Here is a 27,145-nt window from a genome sequence, read left to right as displayed (position 1 = left end):
TCAACGCTTCTTTCAAAATTCAAAAAGACTGTTCACAGCGAGTGATTATTTCCACATAACCTGCACACCTCTCACCTAAATTACCATCATCCATCTCTCTCTGCAAACACATACACACAGCTCACTTCACTATCCGTTCCCATCACCTGTCCAGAGATGGAGCTGTGAGGAGCCAAGTCGCCTTTGTTTGCCATTTGTTTAAGCGGAGTCCCTAGATATTCATCTTAACTGATCACTTGCAATGTTTGGTAGAGGCTCTACATTGTTCCCCAAGAAGAAGTCCCCCTCTTCGGCACAACGGAAGGTTAATAAAACGCCAGGAGGAGGAGAAGGAGGAGGAGGCGAGGAAGCAACGACAGTCATACTTTTCCCTCTCCACTATCCATCGCGGGCGTGCGCGTCGATTTGAGCGCACACGGGCACGTGTTGGTTGTGCATGCGCTCAAATCGAGTCACATGCAGCGGTGGCGTCTGGCTTTGGGAGAAGGGAGGCAGCTTGAGACGATACCCCACTTGCATTCTGATAGCATTATGAGCTGGGTGGGGTTGTGGACCTGTTAAATATATATACACAAACACACACCCGTGCAGCATCAGGTTAAGAGCGGAATGGGCAGAGTGCAAGTGTGTGTATGCGTGTGTGAGGTAGTGGATATGGTGGTAGGGGTCCTTGTGGAATACATTTTCATAGATAGATTGATAGATAGGTAGATGAAAGACATGTCTTATTGAATACAGACATAAAGGAGGCATACAAACCCATGACGTCCGTCACAACTAATCACTCACATGCACTACTTTAACCACGCGTGAAGAGGCACACACATACACACACTCACGCTCACAGAGGAAACGTTGCACTGCAGACCAGACTGACGTGACTACACTGCCAGCTCACTCTGCCTGCTCTGATGAAAATAAACCCCCAGTCAAAACTGAAGGCGAAAAAAAGAGTTGTTCCTCTGTCAAAATCATTCTAGGATCAACAGACGAGATTTATGAGAGGCTTATGCGACCATCAGTCATAGTGATATGATGTAAACTGCCCATAAGAATGCCCTTGCTTTCCACTTATGCCTTCTTTCAGAGTCCTTGGTGATGAAAATGTCCCCTGATTTGTAGTTTAACTTGAAATACGCAGACGACTACAAAAATATACGCCGGTTATCATAAGCTCGTTTTTTTCCCTCCCTTGCAGATGCACGCAGCTCAGCGCTCCTCGTCGTTCTGTGCTCAGTCTGGAGCGGCGCGGCTGTAGCAGCAGAATATTTGGCTGTAAACAGAAACAGTGTTGGGGTCTCGATGCGAAACGTGGGTTTTTAGTAGACAGCGAGTGATTCGAGGAGGATTTTTTTTATTGCAGAGAGAGAAGCTCGTGTCATCAGTGCAAGCTGGTGAGGGAACACGATTTTCTTAACATTGTGGATGTGTCTTTTCCCCCCGCTGGTGCGCGGGAATCTGTGCCATAGCATCGTTTTTTAATTCATTTTTCCTCTTCATTGCGAGAACTCACTGTCCGTTTTATAGCCGTAACTCTTGTCCATACGATGTCCTAGCTGTTTCAGGTCGTGAGACGGTCTATTTGATGAATGTCAATATAATCTCTTTGGAAATCATCACGTAGGAGTCAGGGAGAGAGGGAGAGCGAGATGGTGAAAAAATAACAAGGAATTCCAATCAAAAAATGTAAGAGGATTTTTATTTAGCGGCCAGTGAAAAGAGATTAGTGCGACAGCAGTGGAAGTTAAATTGTGCTGCATATAAAATGGGCGGGCTTTTCTTTATATTAGGTCTGCACAGCCTATTCTAAAATTAAATAGTCTGCGCTTGGACATAGTCTGTTTGGTGTGCGCTTTATTTACAGATACGGTCGGTGAACAGCAATAATTTGGAGGGGGATGTCGGTACACAGACCAGATTTGGTAGTTTAGCAGAAGATTTCTCCTTTTTTTTCTTTTTTTTTCTTTGCTGCTGACAGACTGAGAGTTGAACTCACTACGGCACCACCAATGAACAGTGAGAGAGACCTGCGCATATCGTCAGCAGCCGCTTCTCCAGCCTCAAGCTAAAATTCGTCAGATCTGAGATCACAGAGGATTTTTTCTCATTCAGTCCGGCTAGAAAAGCTATTCGTAAAAGTTTGAGGATATAGGCAGCGGGCAACGAATATACCCCGACTCATCTGCTGTAAGTGATTTCTTCGTTTTTTTTTTCTCGCCTTTCTGTCAGGCAAAAGCGCGAGAGAACAGTCGGATTCAGAAAGGGATGGTTTGTTGCTGGACACCGCTATAACCGAAGACGAGTTTTACAGGGGAGGAAGGGGCAGTTTGTCGTCGAAATTAGAAGCGATTTGGGGGGTTTTTAAAAATGATTTCTGTGGAGAACACGAGCTGCTTGATGTTTTGAAGGGAGGCAGCTTGGTTTCATCACCACGGACAGCGCTCCGAATAAAATAGCATCAACGTACATTTGCTTAATTACTCTGCCACGCACGAATCCGATCGTCATGCATGTATTTAGAGCATCCATACAACGATGCCAGTTGCATGCCAAATGTCTGTCCGTGTCAAATATGTATTCATATGTTGTTGGGGACAGGGTGACATTTCCTCTGAATAACTTAGAAAGTGTGCCTATGCGGGATTTTCTCCTCCGTTCCTTAATCTGTAGTATCCTCGCTTATCAAGTCCTTGTCAGCCTCGGGATTTATTTTCATTTCATTTCATTTTAACAGAGCAGTGCATGTTCATCTCACTGTGCATCCCGCTCACTGTGCATCTTGGCACACCACAGCCAAGTATCAGCGGTATTGTCTTCTATCTGGGCTGTGGTTCTTTGGCACCATTTTATGGTCGTTTGTGAAATTTTAGCGCTTTTTTTAATAACTTAGTAACTGGCCCTCTCGTGGACACACTGAATATGCTTTCAGGAATGGATTGTGATTTGGGGCATTGTGATCTACATGCACAATAACCCTTTCTATCGTCTGTACACTTTATGACCCGACTGCCACAGCTAAATGAATAGAGAAGATGCAAATATTGGTCTTTTAGGGAGATTTGGTTTAATACTGCGGTAACGCAGTTTCAAATTATAGGGTATTAGAGGAGGCTGTGTACAGGTGCTACAAGCTCACGGGGGTGTTATGTGGTCAGTGATGTGTTTCCTTGTTATTTCTGCTTAATTATTATGCGCTACAGATGCAGCCATATCCTATGCATATGGATTAAGCATCAATTATGAGAAATGTGTTTACACCGTATGCCTTTTTGGTAATCAAAACGTTGATCAGTTCTTATCTCTCTCGTGGCTTGGGTGTAGAATGTGGCTCTGTCAACGTGACATGTAATGCAAAATTTGATGTCAAATCTTTGATGTAATGTTGGATGTAATGGCCCAATACATCAGTGCATGTGGCTTGGCTATTTGGTTTTTGATTCATGTGCTGTCAGTGAATCTGTTAGTGATGTTGAGAGTCAGGACCAAAAAACCTCACATAAAGCATCCTGGTCCATAATCATGTTTGCTGGTGTTTTACCACATCCTATTTGCTGACACTGAAATATTAGGAATGACGGTGTGCCACTGGCTCATATGACTTGATAATGATGTCCATTCTCTCTCTCTCTCTCTTTCTCTTTCTCTCTCTTTCTCTCTCTTTCTCTCTCTCTTTGTCTCTCGCTCTCTCTCTTTGAACCCCAGCAGTGAAAGGTCTTCATATTGCAACCATGTGTGGACGGGGCCGGACGCTCTTTCTGTATCTGTGGGCTTGCTTGCTTTTTACCAACAGCGTACTGTTTGGGAAAAGGTAAGAATAAACTTGAACTTGTGATTGCACATATCCTGTATTTCTATCGGATTCACTGGACAAATCATTAAAGTCACAAATCTGCATAAGATGCCTCACAGATTCATATCTATGTCTTCACACTGTTAACATGTTTTGGTTTTGAAGGCTTGCACAGTGCTAGAGGGGGAAAAAACAATGTTGAGGGTGGTCATTCTTGTAGGCATAGATACAGCCCATACGATCATGCTATTATTGGAACTCTAATTGCACATCACGATTTGAACATCAGATTGCATCAGGCAAAAAATAAAAAATAATTGTGGGCACTTTTATGAAAAAGCAGAAGTACCTTTTAAAGCTGGTGTCTTTGCTTACAAAATGGTCAACAGGCTTGTACTGTAAATATGTCAGTGAATCAGCTAAACATGGAGGTAACTAGTTCTGTTCACCTGAAATGCTGATAGTCTGTCTTACTACCTATTGCTTGGTGTATTGGGCTCCTCTCTATTAAAGCATATTCACTGTGGTTGTAACTGGGGCATCCTCACAGGACACCTCCATGCTTTTAATTGCATAGTGGTAATATTAAGTGGCGCATAGTGGGGGGAAGATGAAAGCCAAAATAGCCTCTATCAGCTTTATCACAGTGTTACACTTTTTTTGGTTCACTAGCCATGCAGGACACATTTACATTCCTAGATTTCAGTCCTGGGTTGTGTACAGTAGATGGTGTGTGTTGCACAGAGACATTTGGCAAGGGTTATTGCACATGTGTTTTTTGACGGTGGCTTCAGGGACAGCGGGGGTTGAGTTACACACACTTCTTCTCAGTGTCAACACTGAAGTGTTGGACGTCAGCTAAACCTGAAGCAAACCAGCAAGGACAGAGAGGGAGAGGAAAGTTGAAAAAACATGACACAATTTAAAAAAAAAATACTGCCATGCATTAATTCCTATACGATTCAACAGCGAGAAAACATAAAAGCATACGGTTAAAGATTCAAGAACACAAATCAGACCATTCCAAAAGGACAAGTGATTTATTAAATAAGACCACTGGAACTTTAACCCCTTTTTAAATCACGTGTACAATATTGGAGAAACTAAAGGGATTGGATCTGCCTCACAGCTGAATAATCCAGGAAGGCAGTTAACTTCACTGGAGATGACTTGATGGTCCAGAATGCTTTTTCTGTGTCACAAAAATACACATGGAGCATGAAGGTTGTGTCTCAGATAACACGCCTTGAGAACATGCAGAAGACATATAAAATGTTTCCCATTTTAAATATTTGATGAGTTGCAGCATCTCTGTATTTTTAACTCATTGTTTCCAATTAAACACAACAGCAGCTTTAGCTTGCGAAGCACTGACTTGCAAATAGAGGGTCTGATTCATGGGGTTTGATATGTTGTACATTAGAGAAAATCTAAAAGTACTCATTACCTTACTGAGGAACTGTCAACGCAAACTGCTAAGCAATTATCACCCAAAGATTTACTGTATAATCCAGTCCCCTTTTTGAAGTCAAATATAAAATCACGAACACAAACACACAGAGACGCGCGCGCACACACACACACACACACACACACACACACACACACACACACACACACACACACACCTTGGGGGATTTAAACAAGACACGGTAATCAGGAAGACCTAGAACTCTGCTACAGCATGTTGCCAACGAAAGAAATTGCCTTATAATTAGATATCCGGCTGACAAGATAGACAGATATAGAGAGAGCGAAGGAGGGAGAAAGAGAGAGACAGATACAGGTTAACAGAGAAAGACAGACACTGGCAGAGAGTGTGTGAGCAGCATTGTTGCTGTTCAGATGACCTGTAGATGGGGATGGTGTACAATGTTTCAGTAGGAAGTAGCCCCTGGCTGATAAACATGTGTATTCTTCCACATCACCTTTTTTCTGTATTCTTTTCTTGTCCTCGACATACAACTCTAACCTCTACACTCAACTATTTCCCACATATAGCTTAAAAAATATCTGCCTCTAATGAGGATCAAAGTTTGTCAAGTTAAGATAAAATAAATGTCATTCAAGAAATGTGAAAAATGATTTAATAGATAGATTGACAGTGAATTTTTCCAATTAGTTTTACCGATTATGAATATTTTCATTGCATCCTGTTAAATACCTGTTGACCGTAAAGGAGCGTGGCTTGTATTCTATATTGGTGGAGATTATAAGAGGAAGGCTATATTTTGGGGTGTCTTACTCTAGTTTGGCAAATCTGAAAAATACCAGATAAATACTGTGAAAATGGGAAATACACAAAACTAAGGCAAAGTAGACTGTGATTTATTTTAGTCTTAGCTGATGTGCCATGTATGCGGTTTGTGCTGTCTGTTTTTATACATAATTGGCTCCTCAGACCAGAACAAAAAAGAAAAAAATTATTATTATTTTGAATTACAGCACTTCAAAGCAGTTACCGACTGTGTTTATGGGCGAAGAAATTGCTCATCAGTCTCTAAAGTTTGAATGCTTTTTTTAAATGTATTTATTAATTTTCAGAGAAAAGTGGACACTTGTGAATTAAGGGAAACTGGAGGCAGAGTTAGATTAAGCATCTCTTAAAAACCCATGCGGATGTGGATGGTGCATCCTTATTTACAAAGAAGTGTTTAGCACGTTAATGTTGAAATCTGTAGGCTCTGCCTCAGACCTATAGCTTTTTTTGAGAACTATGTATCTATGTGGTTGTGGCAGTCGAAACTGTATCTTCACTTTTCCAAGGCTTTTGAGTCTCTATTCCCTTGTTTTTTGTCTTTTTAGACTATACATTGAAGCTTTAACTCCCATTCTTAATAGGCGTCACTCTCCCACCCGCTATCCCTCCTACTTTTCCCTCCAACCTTTTGCAGGTCCCCGCTAACTAATCTCGATGACCTCTCTCTCTCCTTGGAGCTTTTCAGCTAGCAGAGCTTGTTTCCAAACACTTGCTGTTTATTTTGCATGCAATCAAACCAAATCCCTTTGGCACAGCAAAGGAGGCGAAGATGATAGTAGAATAAAATATGCTGTTGAAGATAATCATTGTGCTCTCATATATGGAAGCTTGTGGGTGCAGATGGTACATGCATGCATTCCTTCATAGACACACGTGCTCTTTCACTGCAGTCCTTGTGCTACACATTGTAATTAGGGGCTGTATCCCAGATTATGAGTGCGTTGAAATATTTATGTGTGGAGATGCAAACCCTCCTCTAACAATTACTGATTGTGAGTGTTTTCAGCATTGCTCTAAGCATTTTGTTTCATGTTGTTCAAAGAGCACATTCAGCAAGGGCTTTGTGATCTAAAAGTCCATATTAAGGCATCAATAATGTATTATGGTTTCTCTATGTCTACTCTGTATTTCACTCTCTATTTTCTCTGCTGAGTGTACCTACACATACGGTACATGCTATGCAGCCCACACGCCCCACTAATAATAAATAAATAAATCCAGTGTCAAATTGGTCTCACTATCAAGTCAACACATACTGACGTTTGGGATGGACCCCCTTGGCGTAGCATTTTAACACACTGGATACCCCTTGAGCCATTTGTCATTGTGCATGGTGGCCTGTAAAACTATAGCCAAATGCACCCTGCTGTGCCATCACTGTTATGGGATGAGACAATGGCAGAGAGGTGGCTAACATGTAAAGTTGTTCTACTCCTAAACCTAACCATATAGTAACTGAGACTAATAAGTCAAAACTAATGTTTAGTTGAAATCAGTTCAATTCAATTTGATTTCTACAGGGCCAAATCAAACAACAGTTGCCTCAAGGTGCTTTATATTGTAAGATATAAACCCTACAATAATACAAAAAAACAGAAAACGACAACTGTCATATAAGCCCCTATGAGCAAGCACTTTGGCGGATGTGGGAAGGAAAACTCCCTTTTAACAGGAAGAAACCTTTAGCAGAACCAGGCTCAGAGGGAGCCATCTGCCCCGACCGGTTAGGGGTGAGCAAATGAAGACAAGAGAGAGACATGCTGTGAAAGGATCCAGAGATTAATAATAATTAATAATTAAATGCAGAAAATCACTCAGTGCATCATTGGAATCCCCCAGCAGCCTAAACCTATTGCAGTGTAACCAAGGGAGGTTTCAGGGTCATGTGAGCCAAAATAAAGTTTTAAGTCTAATCTTAAAACTGAAGGCTCTGCCTCCCATTCTACTTTTCAAAACAAAAGCCAAAGAAACTGGAACTCCTGCTATCACACTGAATAATAGCGCTCTTCAATGCTATCCACTAGCCCAAGTTCAATTTATCCAGTCATTTTTTTCAGTTGCTATACTTTGTCATCTGGCAAAAATGTAATCTGTGCTTTGGAATGTAATGCTATAGTGTGTGAACATGTTACGCCAACTGGTTCTGACCAAGCGTCAGTGATGACTTGGAAGTGAGAATGTGCTAATAGTAGAGAAAAACTTGGCCTCATGGGATACGTTCGTTTCCAGTCCACCTCTGAACAATCACTTGCTTATTTATTTCATATCAATATGATCTGAAACCTTATGCTCGTGCTCACACACTGAATTCTAATTTAGCAGCTAAATTTGTCAGTGTCATATAGGATTTGGCTGAGTTTTCTTTGTGTTATCACAATGTGATTCACGCTGCATTGACGCTACCCATGTGCATTAACTACAAAGCTGAAACCGTCCTTCTTCCCCCTTTGATTTATAATACAGTTTACACAGTTGAGAGTTCTGACTGTGGTTTTAGATTCTAGCTGTGACTTTAAATCTTATTCTTTGCGTTCCCAGCTCTGGGCAGAACGGCATGACAGATCAACAGAAAGATAACACTACAGTCTTCACAAAGATCTTAGACAGCCTTCTGGATGGCTATGACAATCGCCTCAGGCCAGGACTAGGAGGTCAGTAAACCCAAGTCATTGCATATATTTTGTCCCACATAATGGCTGCTGTTTGTCTTTTTTTTTAAACTTGCAATAGAATAATCTCCAAGGGTTTAAATGTTACAGAGGGGAGCTTGCAGTAAGTGTCAGACTTTAAAAGGTAAAACAATCTGAGACCTGGCCCTTCTATCCTGCTTTTGTGTGTGTTTGTTCCTTCTATTGTCAACTATCCATTGACAAAAGACGGAAGCAAAATGGCAGGAATTCAAGGACAAATCCAGGAAATGAAAAGGTGCAAACTAGATAAAGAAAGAAAAACAGAGAGTAAAAGGGAAAGGAGGGAGTGATGATGTGAGAATTAGTGTGTGAAGGACACTGAGGATTGCACAGTATGATGCAGCAGGCATCAAACAGACAGGCGAATAAAACAACGCCTGCTAGAAGTTCAGCAGCCAAGGGGAAGAAATTATGGATTATGATGGGTATCATTCATAAATTGTTCTGCCACAAACCTTTCACACACACACACACACACACACACACACACACACACACACACACACACACACACACACACACACACACACACACGCTCTCTGCAGCCCATTCCAAATGAATCCTCAGTGGTCCCATTTTGGCTATCAGCATTATGGGACTAGAATGGCACATTTCCAACAATGCAGCAATGCACAAATTTATTAAGAGATTAAAGCCCTGTCCGGTTTCAATAACAACAGAAATGGTTATTGACATCCAAAGTGGACATTTTTTTAAATGTTTTGTTTTTTTGTTTGTTTCTTGTGTGCATGTCTAAGTGCTAAAAATATTTCCGAATAGATTTAGTGCTTCAGAGGCTATAGCCAGGTGGTCCTGTGTTAACAGGTAGTTAGAAGCTAATGAATGCCACTGATAGTCACTCACTCAGCAATTTCCTGCTTCAACAGAGCGTGTAACTGAAGTCAAGACTGACATTTTCGTGACTAGTATTGGGCCAGTTTCGGACCATGACATGGTAAGACTCTTTTCGCCTCTATAAATGTCATTAGTTTTCTGGTATTCCTCCCCTCCATCTTTAGCCCTGCCTTATAGCCTTTCTGGACACAGTGTTCTTTAAGCTGTGAAATATCTATTGATTTGTAGATTCATTCTATTAACTTATGATGTGTTAATAAAACTGTCACCTGCAAACTAAATTTTCCGGTTCATGGTTTGTAAGCTCATGCTACAAAAATGCTGTGGTACCAGTGTATACTACAAAAAAAAAGCCTCAAATATCCTTCTTGTACAAGTTGGAAGGATAGACAATAAAATTACTTGCATTATTTTGGAACATTCACATGAACTAAAGTATAATTAAGAACAAATCAATACAATAACAAGCAAAATTGTGATTATGAGTGATTGATTATGACAAGCTTAAAGTTTAATCTGATTTAAAAACAAGTCATACTTTATTGTGTTTTTCTGCAGTTTGAAAGGTCAAGCTATTTGAACCCATCTGAAATTACAAGAAGCTACAAAATGCAAAGAAATATTAATAAACGTTTTTATTTTTTTGTCTTATTTAACATTCAACCTGAAAACACACACACTCACACACACACACACACACAAAATGTAAGTTGTTCCAACACAAGTGATCTTTACCCTGTTCACCAGAAACCAATTAATCTCATTTAAACGACTCACTACCCAGCCTTGATAAAAAAAAAAAAAAAAACACTCCTGTTATAAGCACGTGAAGTGTGTCTGCTCTGTTTGATATAATCTCAGTTAATTGCACTGGTTGACATACAGGCCACAACTATTTTGCTTCTGTTAAAGCCAGAAGGAAGAGCTGAGGAACATTTTCTCCATCTCCAGCCTTTCCCTATCCTGCTTTATTGCCTTGAAGCTCTGTTTCACTTCATACTAATTATCTTACGGGAACTGAGAGGCAAAGAGGCGGGGGAGAATAAAAAAAAAAACCCACGCTGTTCTGTAATTTTTACTGGCTCCCTTTACTCTGCCGGGCGGTCATGTGGAACCATTAAAATCTGCTCTCAGCTAGTCATTAGCTGGCTTGAAAATGAAATGTCCTCCTAATTTTGTGTCCGGTGCTTCCTTTTTGTGTCGGGTGTAATTTAGATTACTGAGCAAAGAAGTCCCCCCAAAGATAAATGCTAACAATGATCATTTTTGGCACTTACCTGACAATGCAAAACCAAATGGCCAGATAATTAATGATTCTGTATTTGCATAGTGCACATTAAACTGACCAGACAATAATTATGTAAATAACATAAAAGAAGAAAATGGAAAGGCAAAGCCACATATTACTGTTTGAAACACAGCAAAGTTACTGTACAAAGGAGGCATTCTTTAAAAAAAAAAGAATACACTTACCAGCCAGGAAACCTTCTTCTTCTATCCTTCTTCTTCTTTATGTTCGGCAAAACCGTTAATGTAAAAAGACAGTTACCAGCAGGGAAACTAGGCCAACCATAAGAAAGTCAAAGTGACATGAGGCAAAACGAAGAAAAAAAAGAGAGAAGAAAAGTGAGAACATGGCAACAGGGGAAAAATGAGGTTAGATTACTCAGCATCTTCCTCAAACCAGCTGAAGGTAAAAGTACAAAGAAAACTGCTACGAGGTGGTGGAGCACGACTTTTTGTTGACTTGTGTTTTTTTTGTCTGTGCCTCACCTGCTTCTTGTAGGAGTACACAATTGATGTGTTCTTCAGACAAAGCTGGAAGGATGAAAGATTAAAGTTCAAAGGCCCCATGGCTGTGCTACGTCTCAACAACCTGATGGCCAGCAAGATCTGGACCCCCGATACTTTCTTCCACAATGGCAAAAAGTCAGTGGCGCACAACATGACCATGCCAAACAAGCTTCTGCGAATCACAGAGGAAGGCACACTACTTTATACCATGAGGTAGGCCAATGTATTCTACTGCACTGGTGCAATAAAGATTTTAAAAGGAACTAGATAATGTTTTGAGATTGACTGAAAAGCGACTGGTATTATTTCATTACATGCAACATTTGATGAGGAATCTGGGCTAAAGGAACAGTAGATCTTAATGGTCTTAGCTGAAAAAGAAGAATTCAGTTATGGAAGACTGATGTGGAGAAATTGTGAGGAATGATGTGAAATTACTTAGCCTAGAGTTTCGCTTCGAGTTCTGAACTCCCTGTTCTAGTTGTGTCAGTCCTTCCCAAGACCATGTATTTAAAAAAAAAAAAAAAGTCTGACATAGTTTGATGAGGACAGTAAAAGTTCATGTCAGTCCCTACAGCTGCAAGCCACACAGATGTATCCCCTAGTACTAATAACTGGACCTCAAAGTAACTATGTGTATCTTTTTTGAAGGTCTAAAAGAGATAAATTTGTTCCCAAGCAGTAAAAAAAGGTACTGGAGAGCTCTCACTAAAGGCACAGTGCTCTGCTTTTTTTTTCCACATTCTGAAGACGTGTGTTATAAGCACATTGTAATTCATGAGTAAGACTAGGAAAGCGTTTCCAAGTGTATGAATAAATGATAATAAAAATGCACAGTGTAAAATAATGAATGCCCCCTTATTTAGCATTTTTTTTTAGAAGGTCCATTTCTGTACTTTTTACATTACGGTATAAAATTGTCATCAGAGGTTTAAGACTGAGCTCTATAAAATGCAAACCACAAATAATTACCCCCTGTCAAGGACACACATCAAATGGTACTGCTCCAGTGACAAGACACCATAAACCAGTAACAAGGTTTTGTATTTTCTGTGTCCAGCTAGAAAACGTATATAGCACACGACTCAGACACAACAGCCCGTTATTTATTAAATTTTTTGTTTCTCGAGACACATTTGGTGTATTAATAAGTAAAAAATTATATTTGATTGATTCATAATAAATTTTAAATGCCATGGTCATAATAATGAAAGATAATGTCATCCAAGGTTGTCTTTATTCATGTATTTTTAATGGATTTGGTGGTCATCATTGGATTTTGTCAGCTAAACTTGCAAATGCTATAGGTCAGGTCTTGGTGTTTGGCATTAGAATGTGTTAAAAGGTATGAAATACTGGGTAAAAAAGCTTCATGTTACAAGTCACTATGTTCTGGAAAGGGCTGTCGACAGTGTTATCTGAGTTAATGTTTTATGTGCACTGCATCTACCCCATTTAATATAAAGAATATACTTTTTTTTGGCTCCTTCACACAAATATGATTTACCATACAACTATATTTATATTTTTAAGTTCTGTCACATTGATGAAGTGTTTCAATGCTTGCATTTTAATGTCTGTATTACGGTAAGGCACCATAAATTTCCAGCACAGATGTTAATGTCATTGTAACTGCAATAGCATTCGTCAGGAAAATACATTTGTATTTATTTATTTATTTTTTAACCATATTATGATTTATTGCTTTGAAGATGCCGCATGAACCATTGAGTTGATAAGGTGTGACACCTCAGTATCCTTCCACAGAGTTGGTTAAAAAAACCCATTTATGACAGTGCAAACATCGATGCACAAAACAGACTGATGCTAATGTGAGATGTCTAAAGCAAGGATCATAAAGCATTTGTTTCAACATGTTTACTAGCAGGGGGAGGGGTGATAGGCGGAGCCCATATTGCTGTCACAGATGAGTGAGATGAGGGATAGATGGGAGATTAGTGTGTCACGGGTGGCCTGACATGCTGTTTTTCACCAGGCTGTCAGGAAATAGAAACTCACAGCTCAGGGAACTGGAGCACTTCTGTTGGTTTGGGGAAAAGTAGTAGAGCTTCGTTCAACAGGCGCTGGTCCCAACAGACTGGAAAGAAGAATAATATACCACATGTTTCTTGTGCCTAACTGTAATGAATTGTCATTCTGCCTTAATTCTACTGTCATCACACTTTCATTATTTTTCTGCCCGCTTTGCCACATGCTCTGTTTTCCTCTATACTCTGTTTTTTTCTAATTCACTGCCCATGTCTTTGTGAACATTTTCTAGGCTTACAGTAAGAGCAGAATGTCCTATGCATCTAGAGGACTTCCCTATGGATGCTCATGCTTGTCCATTGAAGTTTGGCAGCTGTAAGTAGCCTCTGTTGTCACTTATAATCTTATGCAAGTTAGGTTTCAAAAAGCTTGCAACACTGTGTAATCCTGTGGAAATTAAAACAAAATGCAAAGATTTGCAAATCCATTAAAGCCCTATTTCCTTCAGATTAAAAAACCAGAAAACATTAAATGTTTGAACTGAGACCGTATGCTATTTGATGGAAAAATATTAGTTCACTTTAAAGTTTGATGGAAGCAACATGTGTTATAAACGTTGGGATAGGTCAGAAATAAATGTTACTAAAAAGAAATAACTGAAAGAACATTTTGAAATTATTTGGGTTAACTGAGAACAGATCAGTAACAGTGACTGGGTATGTAAAAAAAAAAAGCATGTTGTAGAGGCAGAAGTTCTCAGAACTAAAGACAGGCAGAGATTGATGGTCTCCAAAAAAAAACTGTCTACAAATTGTGGAACAATTTCATGGATACTCCAGCATCTACAGTACACAATATCACAAGATTTATAAAATCTGGAGAAATCTCTGTGCGCAAGGGGCAAGTCCAAAAATAAATCTAGGATGCCTGCGATCTTTGGGTCAGGGACATTTATAGAAATTGCTGTCTATTAATACAAATAAAGGCCTTACATATTTCACCAAGACCATGCTAAACTGCATAGTACATACAGGCATAGAATTCTGACCATTGATAGGTAAAGTGAATAACAATCATTATCTCCTGATTATATTACCTGTCAGTGAGTGTGATGTGTTAGTGAGCAAGTGAACATTTTGTCCTCAAAGTTGACATGTTAGGAGCAGGAAAAATGGGCAAGTATAAGAATTTGGGTGAGTTTGATAAGGGCCACATTTTGATGCCTAAACAAATCAGTCAGAGGATCTTCCAAACTGCAGCTGTTTTTGGGTGTTCGGGGTCTCCAATGGTCAGTATCTATTAAAAGTGGTCTAACGAAGGAACAGTGGTTAACCACAGACAGGGTAATGAATGGCCAAGGCTCATTGATGTTTTGGGGGAGCGAAATCTAGCACGTGTGGACCGATTCAACAGACAAGGTACTGTAGCTCAAAATGCAGAAACAGTTAATGCTGGTTGTAATAGAAGGGTGTCAGAACACACCGTGCATTACAGTTTGTTACATATGGGGCTTCAAAGCTGCAGACTAGTATAATATCACAAGATTTATAAAATCTGAAGAGATCCCTGTCCACCACTGAAAGCACCAGCAATGAAGAAGAACAGAGGAAAAGGGTAGCTGGTTTCATGAATCATGGTTTCTTTTACATCATGTGGATGTGTGGACTTGGTGCATGTGTGTTGCTTACCTGGGGAACACCTGGCACCAGGATGGACTATGGAATGCTTTGGGCAACGTTTTGCCTGGAAACCTTAGGTCCCGCCATCCATGCGGATGTTACTTTGACATGCAGCTACCTAAGAATTGCTGCAGACCATCTAGGTCCTTTCATGGAAAGGTCATTCCCTGATCACTGTGGCTTCTTTCAGGAGGATTTTTTACCCTAACACAAAGCAAGCATGTTTCAGGAATAGTTTGATGAGCACAACAATTGGTTTGAGGTGTTCACGTGACCGCCAAATTCCCCAGATCTCAATCCAATCAAGCATCTGTGAGATGTGCTGAACAAACAAGTCCGATCCACGGAGTCCTCAACTCGCTACTGCTAACATCTTGGAGACCAAATGTTACTTGGTCTCCTCGGGTCTTAGATGCTTATGGACTATTTTTAAAAGATGATTGGATGCTACACAGTGGTAAATGTAGTAAACATGTCCCTGTACCAACTTTTTTTAGATAAATTGTTGTCATGAAATTCAAAATTACCTTTTTTTTCCTTAAAATCGTACATATGATGATGGCATTGTATTGTGAATAATGATTTTCAAATTATTTGATTTTGCAAATCACTGCATTTTGTTATTATTAACATTTTTTACAGCATCCCAAATATTTTTGAAATTGAGTTTGTTGATTATCCTGCTAGACACGCGAAGTGTAGACCTGTGTTTATCGGCGTACTCTAGATAGTATTGATAGTACCTTGCCAACTGTTCACTGGTGACAGCTACCTGTACCCTATATTACATTTGAAAAAAACCAAACAAGAAGAAAAGAGACACAAATAAAGAATATCAAGAAAAAAATATGAATGTGGCAAAACTAAGCCAATAGAGAAGTGAATGTAACACCGTCTCTGTGCCACTTTTCAGACAGCTGCACAGCGTGACTGAGAGGACCAAGCCTTAACTGCTTTTAAATTGAACTCACTCCCTAAATATTTTAGTGATGAGCTCTCTTCCTTATGCTGCAGTCTGCAGTTGAGCCATCCTTTTCTCTGCAGTGGTGGAGCCACACTGCAGCTTTGACAGGTTGGGTGGCCGGAGGGAAGAATAGACTGACTTGTCTGGTTTAAGGTCATGTTGTCCTGATGGGAGGTTGTTTGCTTGTTTTCTTATAAATTAAGAGATGACATGATGTGTCATGACATAATGTGACACAACATCAACTCACATTATAACACATGTGAGAAGATATAAAATATATATAGGCCATAGACAAAAAAATAATAATATAATAAAGATAATTGGAAAAAATGTTTTCTAAGGTCTGTGGAAACTCACTGGATAAAAAAGGGGCATAATGTGCTTGGATAGCAAATAAGCCATGATAGACAGCACTGACGTGGTAAAATGGGAGAATAGCAGACAAGAAGACAGGATGGTACAAAATGAAATGAGGTAGGACATGAAGAATTAAGAGCAAGACATCACTTCAGATTTATCTTTTTTTCCACCTGGTATCCCTGGCAGCTCCAAAAATATAACGTTCAAGGCAGCTAGGGACGGCAAGACACCAGGAGCACAATAATTCATAACTTCTTACTCTTTTGTTTCTTGTCAGATGCCTACACTAGAGCTGAGGTGGTGTATGTGTGGACTAGAGGGGCTGCCCAGTCTGTAGTGGTGGCAGAGGATGGATCCAGATTAAACCAGTATGATCTGATGGGGCAGCATGTGGATTCTGGTGTGGTCCAGTCCAGCACAGGTAGGTGTCATTGTGGTTGTAGGTCTGCTCTTCATTAACTGGTTTGTTGTAAATTAAATGAATGTCTTTTAAGGGATTTTTTCTTCAGTTACTAGACATTTTAATATTCACATGGCATTTATTTGCTGGGAAAGATCAATACATAAAGAGCCATGTAGATCCTTTTGTTATCCTCTTGAGGTCTTCTTGTTAATTATTTCTAAATGCTCAAAGGATGGTGTAGACAGTCTGAATTTACAAATTTTGAGAACTGCATCAATGCATTGGCATCTGTAGTGGCATCACTTTGAGCCTCACAAATGACAGACTATGTCCCACATACTTATTTCCCTACTGGCCACCACATCTTTTTTCCATCCACCTCATTTTGGTTGATTGATACTGGCAAAAATTAGTCGCAGCATAAAATGGGTGACCTGTTTGCAGTGATGTTAGCTGCTGGAAATAAAAAGTAATGCTTAATCCCAGGCCTCCATCCTTTGTTTGTTTTACTGGAAGCAGGCCCCCAATTGACTTAATACCATCTTATTATTATTATTTTGTTTTGTTTTAGTTATTTGGGTCTCTGGAAAACCTCAAAATCAATGCATTCTTATGCCCACTTTAAGTCCCACAAGACAAACCATGCCAATAAATCTCAAGCACAAAAACAGAAAAAAAAAACTGAACAGAAGCAGAAGGGCAAAATACAGCAAAGCATTTATGGCACATAGACAGACTCTATGAGCTATTTCAATCTTGTACTTGTTTTGCTGGTACAAATTTGTTGATGAGTTTGTTCATTTGGAGCATTTTCCAATTGGTGGTTTATTTTCACAGAAAAAAAAAAACAAAGAAAAATCCATCACTTAACCTTGTGATAACGTATTGTTCACCTGTATCTGAAGAGGGAACAAGAAAGGGAAGGGGGCGTTGTGTTCTAGTCACTGCCATGTACTTTAACATGAGACAACAACAGTGTTAATATGTTTTCATGACAATGTCAAATATCTGAGCTAGATAAAACTATTCTAGGAAAATTTACTTGAAAGAAACATGAAAATACTATCTTGCTCTGTACTATAATATAAGATGTTTATGAAGTCCGACGACTGAGCGGAAAAAGAGATTTTATAGTCATCATTTACAGTATCATGTTGCAGGTGTGAAAGTCTGATCATGTTCACACCACGAGCAAATAGTTTATTTTGTTACCAAACCTAGACCACATCATTTTAAGCGCCTCGATGTGGTTCTTTTGGGCTACACCCAAGCACATTAACTTTGCTCCCACCTGCCCAAATGAGTTGTAGCAAGGAAGAAAATGAACCTGATTTAGGCAGAGTTAAAAACCAGAGATGTGAAAACACCCAGTGTTCATGGGGCATTCACATTAGTAACTGGAATTGAGAATAATAAATAAAGTCCAAAGTCCATGCTCTAATTTTAATAGCTTTATCAATAAGTTTGAATAGTTTTGTCAATACAGAATAAACTGTATTAGAGATACGGTCCTTTTTAGTGTCTGATGACTAGTAGTGATAGAGACTATATAATCTCTGTAAAATCAGGTTTATTCCAGTCAGGACCACTTTTCTCAAAACAAGACAATTCTCTCCATCCGCCATTATTTATGCCATGGCTCTTTTCTTGAACACAAAGCAAAAAGGTAGAGAGGACTATTCCCCACCATTCCCCTTCCATGTTCATGTACAGTGGTGTGAAACAGTGTTTGCCCCCTTCCTGATTTCCTATTTTTTAATGTTTGTCACACTTGATTGTTTCAGATCATCAAATAAATTTAAATATTAGACAAAGATAACACAAGTAAACAAAAATACAGTTTCTAAATGAAGGTGTTTATTATTAAGGGGGGGGGGGGGGGGGGATCAAAACCTGCATGGCCTTGTGTGAAAAAGTGATTGTATAGCAACTGCAATCAAGTTTTTGCTATAAACTGGCAATGAGTATCTTACAGCGCTGTGGAGCGTCTTTGCAAATTTGTTGTAATTCAGCCACACTGGAGGGTTTTCAAGCATGAACCGCCTTTTTAAGGTCACGCCACAGCATCTCAATCGGATTCAGGTCACTCCAAAGTCTTCATTTTGTTTTTCTTAAGCCAGTAAGAGCTTGACTTGCTGTTTGGAATCATTGTTCTGCTGATGATGTTCTAATGTTCCTTTTGCTCAGCAGTGGTTTTCGTCTTGGAACTCTGCCATGCAGGCCATTTTTGCCCTGTATATTTCTTATGGTGGAATCATGAACATTAACTTTAACGGAGGCAAGTGAGTCCTGCAGTTCTTTGGATGTTGTTCTGGGGTCTTTTGTGACTTCTTGGTTGAGTCCTTGCTGTACTCTTGCGGTAATTTTGGTTGGCTTGCCACTCCTGGCAAAGTACACCACTGTTCCACGTTTCTGCCATATGTGGATAATGGCTCTCACTGTGATTCGCTGGAATCCCAAAGCTTAAAAAATGGCTTTGTAACCTTTTTGAGAAATTGAAACAAAAATTCCAAACATGTTATACACCATAGTTAATCTATGCTCTAATGGGGGTGGGGAGGGGGGCAATCACTTTTTCACACAGGGCCCTGTAGGTTTGGATAACTTAATCAATGAAATCATCATTTAAAAACGGCATTTTTATGATGTATGTTTAATTGTGTTATCTTTGTTTAATATTTAAATTAGTTTGAAGATTTAAAACATTTAAATGTGACAAACATACAAAAAAACTGAAAATCAGGAACACTTATTCACACCACTGTATGTGGAAAACTGGAAAAGCTGATGTGAAGATGACATTAGTTGATCTGCTGAGATTGAGATAAGTTTGTCTCCATGTTGGGTCAGGCGTGGCTAAACTAATGCTAGGCTCGATTTTGTACATGTACATATGACCACAGTGTATAAATAATGCTCTTCATGAAATTTAACAAATAGCTTTACTTGCTTTAACATTTGTCAGACAACAAAACAAAATAAATGAAAATAAAAAGATGTTTCCAGGCTGGAAATATTGCCTGGAAACATATGTAACCTAGCTCAGTGAAGCTAAGGGTAGACAGATACAGAGAGACAGGAGTAAGATGCACTGCCAGGCTCATCAACTCACTGTTATTTGCTATCATTAAAACTGATTGCTTTTCGATCTCGTAGTGATTTGTTTGTTTTTTGTTTGTTTATTTGTTTTATCAGAACTATTTTCTACCTTATCAACGCTAGCTAATTTGCTAACAAAATGGGAACCATGTCTCTAGCCTAATTTGTAGATCACTACGTGGGATTGGCCTGGCCACCTCTGGTCAGTCTCAGTCTTAAGAAGTAAACCAAAGCAGTGGTGTTAACGCTCGTGAAAAATACACAATAATTCCAAAAACAGACTTTTATTTCCCCAATTTAACAGCTAAAACCATAACTTTTTCCCAAAACTTAAATCATTGTGTACAGCTTTTAATTGATTTCTGCATCTTCAGGACAATCCTCTCAGGTAATTGTCTAAGAATCTATGCTTATATCCTAGGGAATACTCTTGGCTTTCTGTGAAAACATAAAGGAACGTAAAGACAACACTGTTTCCATCACAATGTTACTTTAAAATATGGCAATTAGTGTTAAAGAGATACCAAATTGCATTGCTCCATATCAAAAGAACTAAATGCATCATAAAAGCTCTTTCTGTGTTGATAAAAACCATGGCTAGGTACTTCAATCTAGTATCCATAAGTAAAGTTTTTTTTAATGATTGTAAATGTTCAATGCTTTCTGTCTGTGAACAACAGGAGAATATGTTGTGATGACAACCCACTTCCACCTGAAGAGGAAAATTGGTTACTTTGTGATCCAGACATACCTACCCTGCATCATGACAGTTATCCTCTCCCAAGTGTCTTTCTGGCTCAACAGAGAATCTGTCCCTGCCAGGACTGTCTTTGGTGAGTTTTTTTTTTTTTCTTTTTTCCCTTCAAAACATCTTTGGCTAGAGGCCATCATCAGAAGTTTTCAAAACTGCTCTTGAAAAGTCTGAAAGATAATCAAATGATACATTAGGTAGTCACACAAAAGCTAGGCAACAAATCGACTAATTGCTTAAATCTATAATAACAATAATTAATATATTAAAAACAATAATAAAAAAGAATACAACAAAAACTATTTAAAGCCAACACATGACTCTTAGACACACTGATATGAAATTATTTTCAATTGCATTTTTTACAATACCTTCTTTTAATTTACACATTTATTTAATGAAGAATACTTACTATTGATGAATACTTCAAACCAATAATATATCGCTTAAGAAATGCTTTGCTTTATTTTATAAAGTAATGCCATCTGCATTGTTTATTCAAATTAACAAAACAGAAAGTCCAAAAACACACTCAACATAATATTGTTTTATTCTGCAGTACTACATCTGGCATTTTGATTTTTGCCTCAATACATGCACAGAAAAGCGTGTGAACAACATTTTTCAGATTTATAACACAAGCTTGAGTTTAAGTTGTTTCTAAAAAGCTGTTGCTTAATGATGGTTTGATTTTTTGCTTTGTTTCGTTTTATTATTCTCTGATTTAGGAAAAAAAAGTATTTTTCCATAAAGTACTATTTCACTATTTTAGAAATATATAAATTGAAATAAATGGATGGAGGGGGAGGGAGTCAGCCTGGCTATGCTCAATGTTTTTGTAAAAAAAGACAGCCTCTAAAATTCACAAATTAAAATGTGTGTCTCATTTGTTTGTGCATAAACAGAAATGTAAAAAAAGGCGAGCTGCAAGCTACTTTTTCGGGGGGGTGTTGGATTGCTGGGAAACCTTATAGTCATGAACAACAACAACTGGCCATCTAGTAACCACAGTTTTCGAGGGAAAAATGGGTATTCTTAGACTGGTTGTGAGTTATTGCTGGAAGTTGCTAGCAGTTGCTGTGACATTACTAAAACTTCATGAGGTATACAGTGCTGCACTGAAAAGCCTCTTTGTGAATGCTTTGATAACAGTTTGCATGGCAGATGCTGACACAGCTGCAAAACAATAGCAAACTACTTTCTAAGCAATAGCGAAACTGTGAAAAATGCTACACAAACCAAAAGTATTTTGAAATCTGTAGGTTGCAGTGGTAAGACGCAACTCTGAAATAAAATGTTCCAGTTTTCCAGTGTGTATCACACCTTTTCAAGTGGCAAGTGTTTGCGGACAAGTTGGTGTCTTTCATGCAAACTCTAGGTGACCGAATGTGGTTATAATCAAAGCAATCGAAAGGAGTTTTAGTGCACTGGTTTTTCTGACTGACTTCACCCAGTATCAGCCAGTAACCTCCCGCAATCACTCACCAGCTGGCCAGGGAATACACGTTTTCCCCTTGTGACCGGTGGTTGCCAGATGGTTGATAAATAGCCTGTAGGCTTTTTTAACTGAAGGCTAAGATGGCTATGTCAAAAACATATTTTAAAATACGTGAGATATACCAGACATTTTATTGTCTCTGTTCAGTACATCCATACTGTTCTATTCTGTTTTGTTTTTTACTAAGGCAAAAAGAGCGTTAATCACTTGTGGCAAACTGCAGTAGAATTTTAAGCTCAGTGTGAATTTAGATTTACGTGCTTAGAATGTTTGACTACAGCTACTGCGTGTTTGTGCCTGCTTGTGTACATCAGTGCATGTGAGAATGCGAGTCTACACGTGCACATTGGCCTGAGTGTGTGTGTTTGTTATGTGAATGTGTGTTTGTGTGTGTCTGATGGTGTGTATGTAGAGTGTATCTGTCTGTCACACTAAGGTCTTACATAATACAGCCCACAAGGAAAGCTCTTGCTAGTCTGCAGCATGCTCTGTAGCAGCAAAGCACGGCAGCAGGCAGAATGTCCTTGAGTTACCTCACCCTCCACACTTTCTTCTTCTTTTTTCTTTATTCTCCTTCACTCCCTCTTTCTCTCTTCATCTTCTTCTCATGAATGTCAGTGTCTCCCCTGGCCCACTACTTAAAGAGCTTTCCCGGAATCATTATACAGACACCAGATTTGCAGCTCTGCAGTCTCCAGCAGGTTTTTCTACTCTCCCTGCAATGTTTTGGAGTCCGTTTGTGTGAGCTGTGAGTTTCTTCGTGTGTGTATATGTATGTGTGTGTTTGTATGTGTGGGTGTGTGTATGTGTATGCCACAGCTTGCTACCTGAGGTGCTTGTCACGTGTTTAGGGGGGGATGAGGATGGCCTAGATTAGATTCAATCAACTATCTAGGGCGTGTGTGTGTGTCTGTGTGTGTGTATGTGTCCCTCAATACTGGTTGTGCTTCATGGGATTACATGTATGTAGTATGAGCATGACAGAGAGCAACACAGTGTCCCAGCACATTAGGATGACCATTCATATGATTAATATGCATCAGCAGATGAATGAGCCTGTTCTTGAAAGAGGTTAGTAATGCCAGTATCATCATGAATGAAGCATTATAAAGACAATCGATATCTTTCATTTCCATCTTAATCCTTTAACTATCATCAAAGTCAAACATTTATATGATCTTTCAGACCATTGTACACATGTTTTGCGCTATTATAATCGTAGGGTAGAATGAGTGCAGTATATATGCTTACTGTATGCAAAAGACAACATCATTAGGAAGGTACTTGGCATCATAGAGGGATAAGACAGGATTTGTTGTTCCAAAGTGTATAAACACTTTAAATATCACATCTGCTGCCAAAACATATGTCTAACATATTGCAAGTAACCCACATTTCCTTAAATCTTTGTCATTTTCATTCCTTTTTTCTTGTTATTTACTTATTTTATGGGCATTTTAGGTTGTTTTCATTTTCAAAGACTCTCAATAATGGTGAAAATAAAAATGCTTGATTACTATAATTACATCCATAGCTTTCCACACATACACATGGAAATGCATAATGTACATCTAGTGATATCACCAATAATTTTATGTGATAGGTTATGAGATATCACATGTGTCGGTGCTCTGGATGTTTGCTGCAGACTAGGAAAAAAGTGTTTGGGCACCTCTGTCCCTGTTTGTTGAAGGTCTCCTCCATGTATAAATTCACCTTGATATGATGTGTACAACTTTCACAGATTTGAAAGAAAACCCGTGGCACCTAAACCCAAATCTCTTGTCTTTATATACAGTAATTTTAGCTTCCTTTCAGGAATGTTCCTCATTATTTAGAAGAAACTGAAATTTTATAGTAGGTCTGATATTTTTAATCTATTTCTGTTACTGAAACTTCCATTGCTGGGTTTAGTAGATCTGATGTAATATTTCAAATAAGGAACGAGTTTGATTTCATGGCAAACATGTAGTGATTTACCTTATTAGGACTACTAATAAAAACAATGAAACCATTAAAAAAACTCATCATAGTCAGTGCCTTTTTTGGGCGGGGGATTGGTCGTGTGATCAACCAAAATGATATTCAGAGCCACACTAGCTCACTATATTTTGTATTTTCAATTATACCAACTTCATGGATGGATGGACAAAAAGTATTTTTGCAAAATGTACCACATCCATGTGGGTTAATAGGAATTAAATGAGTTTAATGCCTTGTCATTCTATTTGTGTCAGACATTATAAATGTGGCTGCACGCTTCTCTGGTAAATAAGGAGATTTATGAGGAGTATTATTTGGAAGATTCCCTGTGAGAGGCAGGAAGAAGCATGACTCAAGTCCACATTAGGTCATTAATGAAATCTTTATCATAAATTCATTTTCAAAAGCAAAATAATATTTTGCAATATAGTAATGATGCAAACGAATGCACCTTTATATACTGTACATAAAAGCTCCGCAATATTGCGTAAGCACAGTGGCTCTGTCAGTCCGGCTATACCCGAATATGGCTCTGTAAACTTTATCCATGAACAGAGATCTAGGAATAAAAATAATGCTATTAATATTGAACAAATTACTAAACCATGCAAATTCTATTTAGTCATCCTGCCACAGATATTTATTTATACCTTGGTTTTTCCTCATTTTCATCTCAGAAACAGCTACTGTAGTACTGTGTTTTGTTATTGCTACAGATGTGATCAGGTTGATGTTGCCACACAGTTGTGCACAGCTGACAAAGAAACAGTATTAACAAAAACAAATTGAACATTGAAAACCCTGTTTAAATTACATTATGTCACTATGAAGCACAGCTTCTGCACTAAATCTTTTTTCCTAAAGCCTGCCCTGTAGATGAATAGGCAATTTAAAAACACAGCAGTGGGTAGAGTTATCTTATTTATCACTGTACCGATTAAGAGGCTGATTAGTTTATAGCTAGTTCAGTGTAGTGGAAAACTGTTGGCAATTTATTTATTTAGTCCAAATGAAAACCAAAAGGAAACAGCCACTGATGGCTCTGATTTGAGCTCTCTCTTACATCCCACCTCCCTCTCCCGCTCCATTTTTCTGTCTCTAAGCTGTCAGGGACAGCAGGGCTCAGAAGATAAGCTCCCTTTCTTCCATCTCTGTTTTAAGAGCGATTGGCTGGGTATTTATGGGTTTTCCCATGATGATTTTTGAGGTATCTGTTCATCAGGGAATAACACCTTGTATGTGAGTGGGTGGTGTATACTGGAGTTCGCACATGTGCGCTCATGCATTTGTGTGAAAATGTGTTTGTTTGCGATATGTGAAGAAATTGGGTACTCATCAATTTCTAATTAGTAGCTAACAACAGTGTAAGCACTATGTGTCTCCGAAGCTGCCTGTCTGTGTGTTACAAATCTCACATCTATAGTGTTGGCAGAGTTATTTAACTCACCTGCCCATCAATGTGTCCGTTTATTTCTTCATTATATGTCAGTCAGAGGTGATGTAATAATGCTGAAGGTATTGTGTGTGAGTGTAGCTTCCCAAGGGTTTCAGTTATTGATAAGGCATGAATAAATAAATAGCTGCTGCACAGCGGGGGTGTTGATAGACATCCAGCAAAGACAGCTCTGCACTGGGGAATGTTTGAGGAAATTATTTTTTAAAAAAGCTCTCCACACAACTCCACACACAGCTAACATATGAATTTACTCTTTAATACACAAGCATGCAGTCAAACTGGTCATCTTTGTCCTCCCACAAGCATAAGAAAACTGTTAAAATTAAAAACCACTTGTTATATTTCCTAATATAATATAGTGATTTAAATTGTGATTTCACAATGACAATTTAACAGGAAAATTTTAAACCAATGCATTTCATATTTTTCATTTTCAAATTCTTTACTCACATAATTCATCTGTTTACTACTTTCAGCTATTTGTTATTATGCCTTTTAAGGTTTGTAATGAGATGGCTGGTAGTAAATGTAGTAATAGGCCTCGTCTAACCTCAGTCGGCTTTTTATCTCTAATGTCACAGACCTGTGGTTGCATGCAAAATATCTGTACAATTAAATGATGGCATCCTGCCACACTATTGAGATTCCAGAAACATTTTAGAAAGGTCATTATTAGGATGAAACATGTTATAACAGGCTTTTAAGACTTCAGCATAAACAAAGTTCGATGAACTTTACAAGTCAAACGAGAATTGAGTGTTGATGTTGTTTATGCATAAGTAAGCTGGTCATATTTTCAATCAGCCAGTTAGACACAAGGTTTAACTTGCACATAAAGTTTGCATATTCTTAAAGTTAACACATAACTCAGTTCATAAAGTACTTTTGACCTCTTGCAGCGTTTTGAATGTCATGTGTGACAGGTTGCCTGTAGAAAACATTCTAACTGGAACCAGGGACATTTTGCTGAAGGCTCACTCCTGAACAAAGATTTGTGGCTTGGCTTCAATGTGGTGGCTAAACAGTATATTTTTCTTACTCACGTAGGATTTGCCAGATTATTTGAAGTCTGTCATTTAAGGGTTGTCAGTGAAGGGCTAAATATAGAACAGAACAATCAACTTTGAACCTTACTGAAAAATGTTTTGACCTTGAGTTCAAGTTAATTTATTTTGCCGACAACAATTTCTATTAGGCTGATTACTCTAATAAGCCTTAAATCAATTTTCTGTTATTTTTCTACCCTGTGTTTAACCAAGTTAACATTTTTGGCTCGCATTTCCCAAAGAAATAAAAATATACTTTTGAAGTTAGTAACCATTAACCTCTATACATGTGTTAATATTTAATAAATAAGACAGAAAACCTTGTTAGAAGATTTGTATCATATAAAAAAAGTTTGTGCTTGTGCACACTGAGTTAAATTGAGTGGAAGAAACTCTCAAGAACTGAGTTACACCACTATTAATCCAGTTAGAACTTTCCAGATCAGTGACTTTGTTCATTAACAGCCTTCAAAGCCTCAAGTCTATTAGTTACAACATGTCAAAGAGAGTCATTTAAAACTAGCT

General features: G+C 38.6%; 1 protein-coding gene across 5 annotated transcripts in view; it reads left to right on the top strand.

Annotated features, from left to right (window-relative positions):
- Positions 1 to 1,206: 1,206 nt before the first annotated feature.
- gabra1 (gamma-aminobutyric acid type A receptor subunit alpha1) overlaps positions 1,207 to 27,145 on the top strand; it is a 37,315-nt gene continuing 11,376 nt past the window's right edge. Inside the window, exons 1-9 of one of the 5 annotated variants that reach the window (XM_085470724.1) lie at positions 1,207 to 1,394; positions 1,979 to 2,187; positions 3,703 to 3,808; positions 8,589 to 8,701; positions 9,628 to 9,695; positions 11,382 to 11,602; positions 13,671 to 13,753; positions 16,662 to 16,805; positions 20,567 to 20,719. In XM_085470724.1, the coding sequence (XP_085326850.1) occupies positions 3,729 to 3,808; positions 8,589 to 8,701; positions 9,628 to 9,695; positions 11,382 to 11,602; positions 13,671 to 13,753; positions 16,662 to 16,805; positions 20,567 to 20,719 (862 nt within the window). In that variant the 5' untranslated portion in view covers positions 1,207 to 1,394; positions 1,979 to 2,187; positions 3,703 to 3,728. Of the gene's footprint in view, positions 1,395 to 1,429; positions 2,188 to 3,702; positions 3,809 to 8,588; positions 8,702 to 9,627; positions 9,696 to 11,381; positions 11,603 to 13,670; positions 13,754 to 16,661; positions 16,806 to 20,566; positions 20,720 to 27,145 lie in introns of those variants that run through there. The other 4 variants (XM_085470727.1, XM_085470725.1, XM_085470726.1 and 1 more) reach the window with 4 other exon arrangements.

The sequence above is a fragment of the Copadichromis virginalis genome, linkage group LG10, assembly GCF_057382275.1.
Source record: "Copadichromis virginalis isolate Kocher_CV1m ecotype Utaka linkage group LG10, C_Virginalis_male_GT1.1, whole genome shotgun sequence".
Classification (NCBI taxonomy): Eukaryota; Metazoa; Chordata; class Actinopteri; order Cichliformes; family Cichlidae; genus Copadichromis; species Copadichromis virginalis.
Note: the sequence above shows the minus strand (reverse complement) of the source record. Positions and strands in the feature narration are given on the sequence as shown.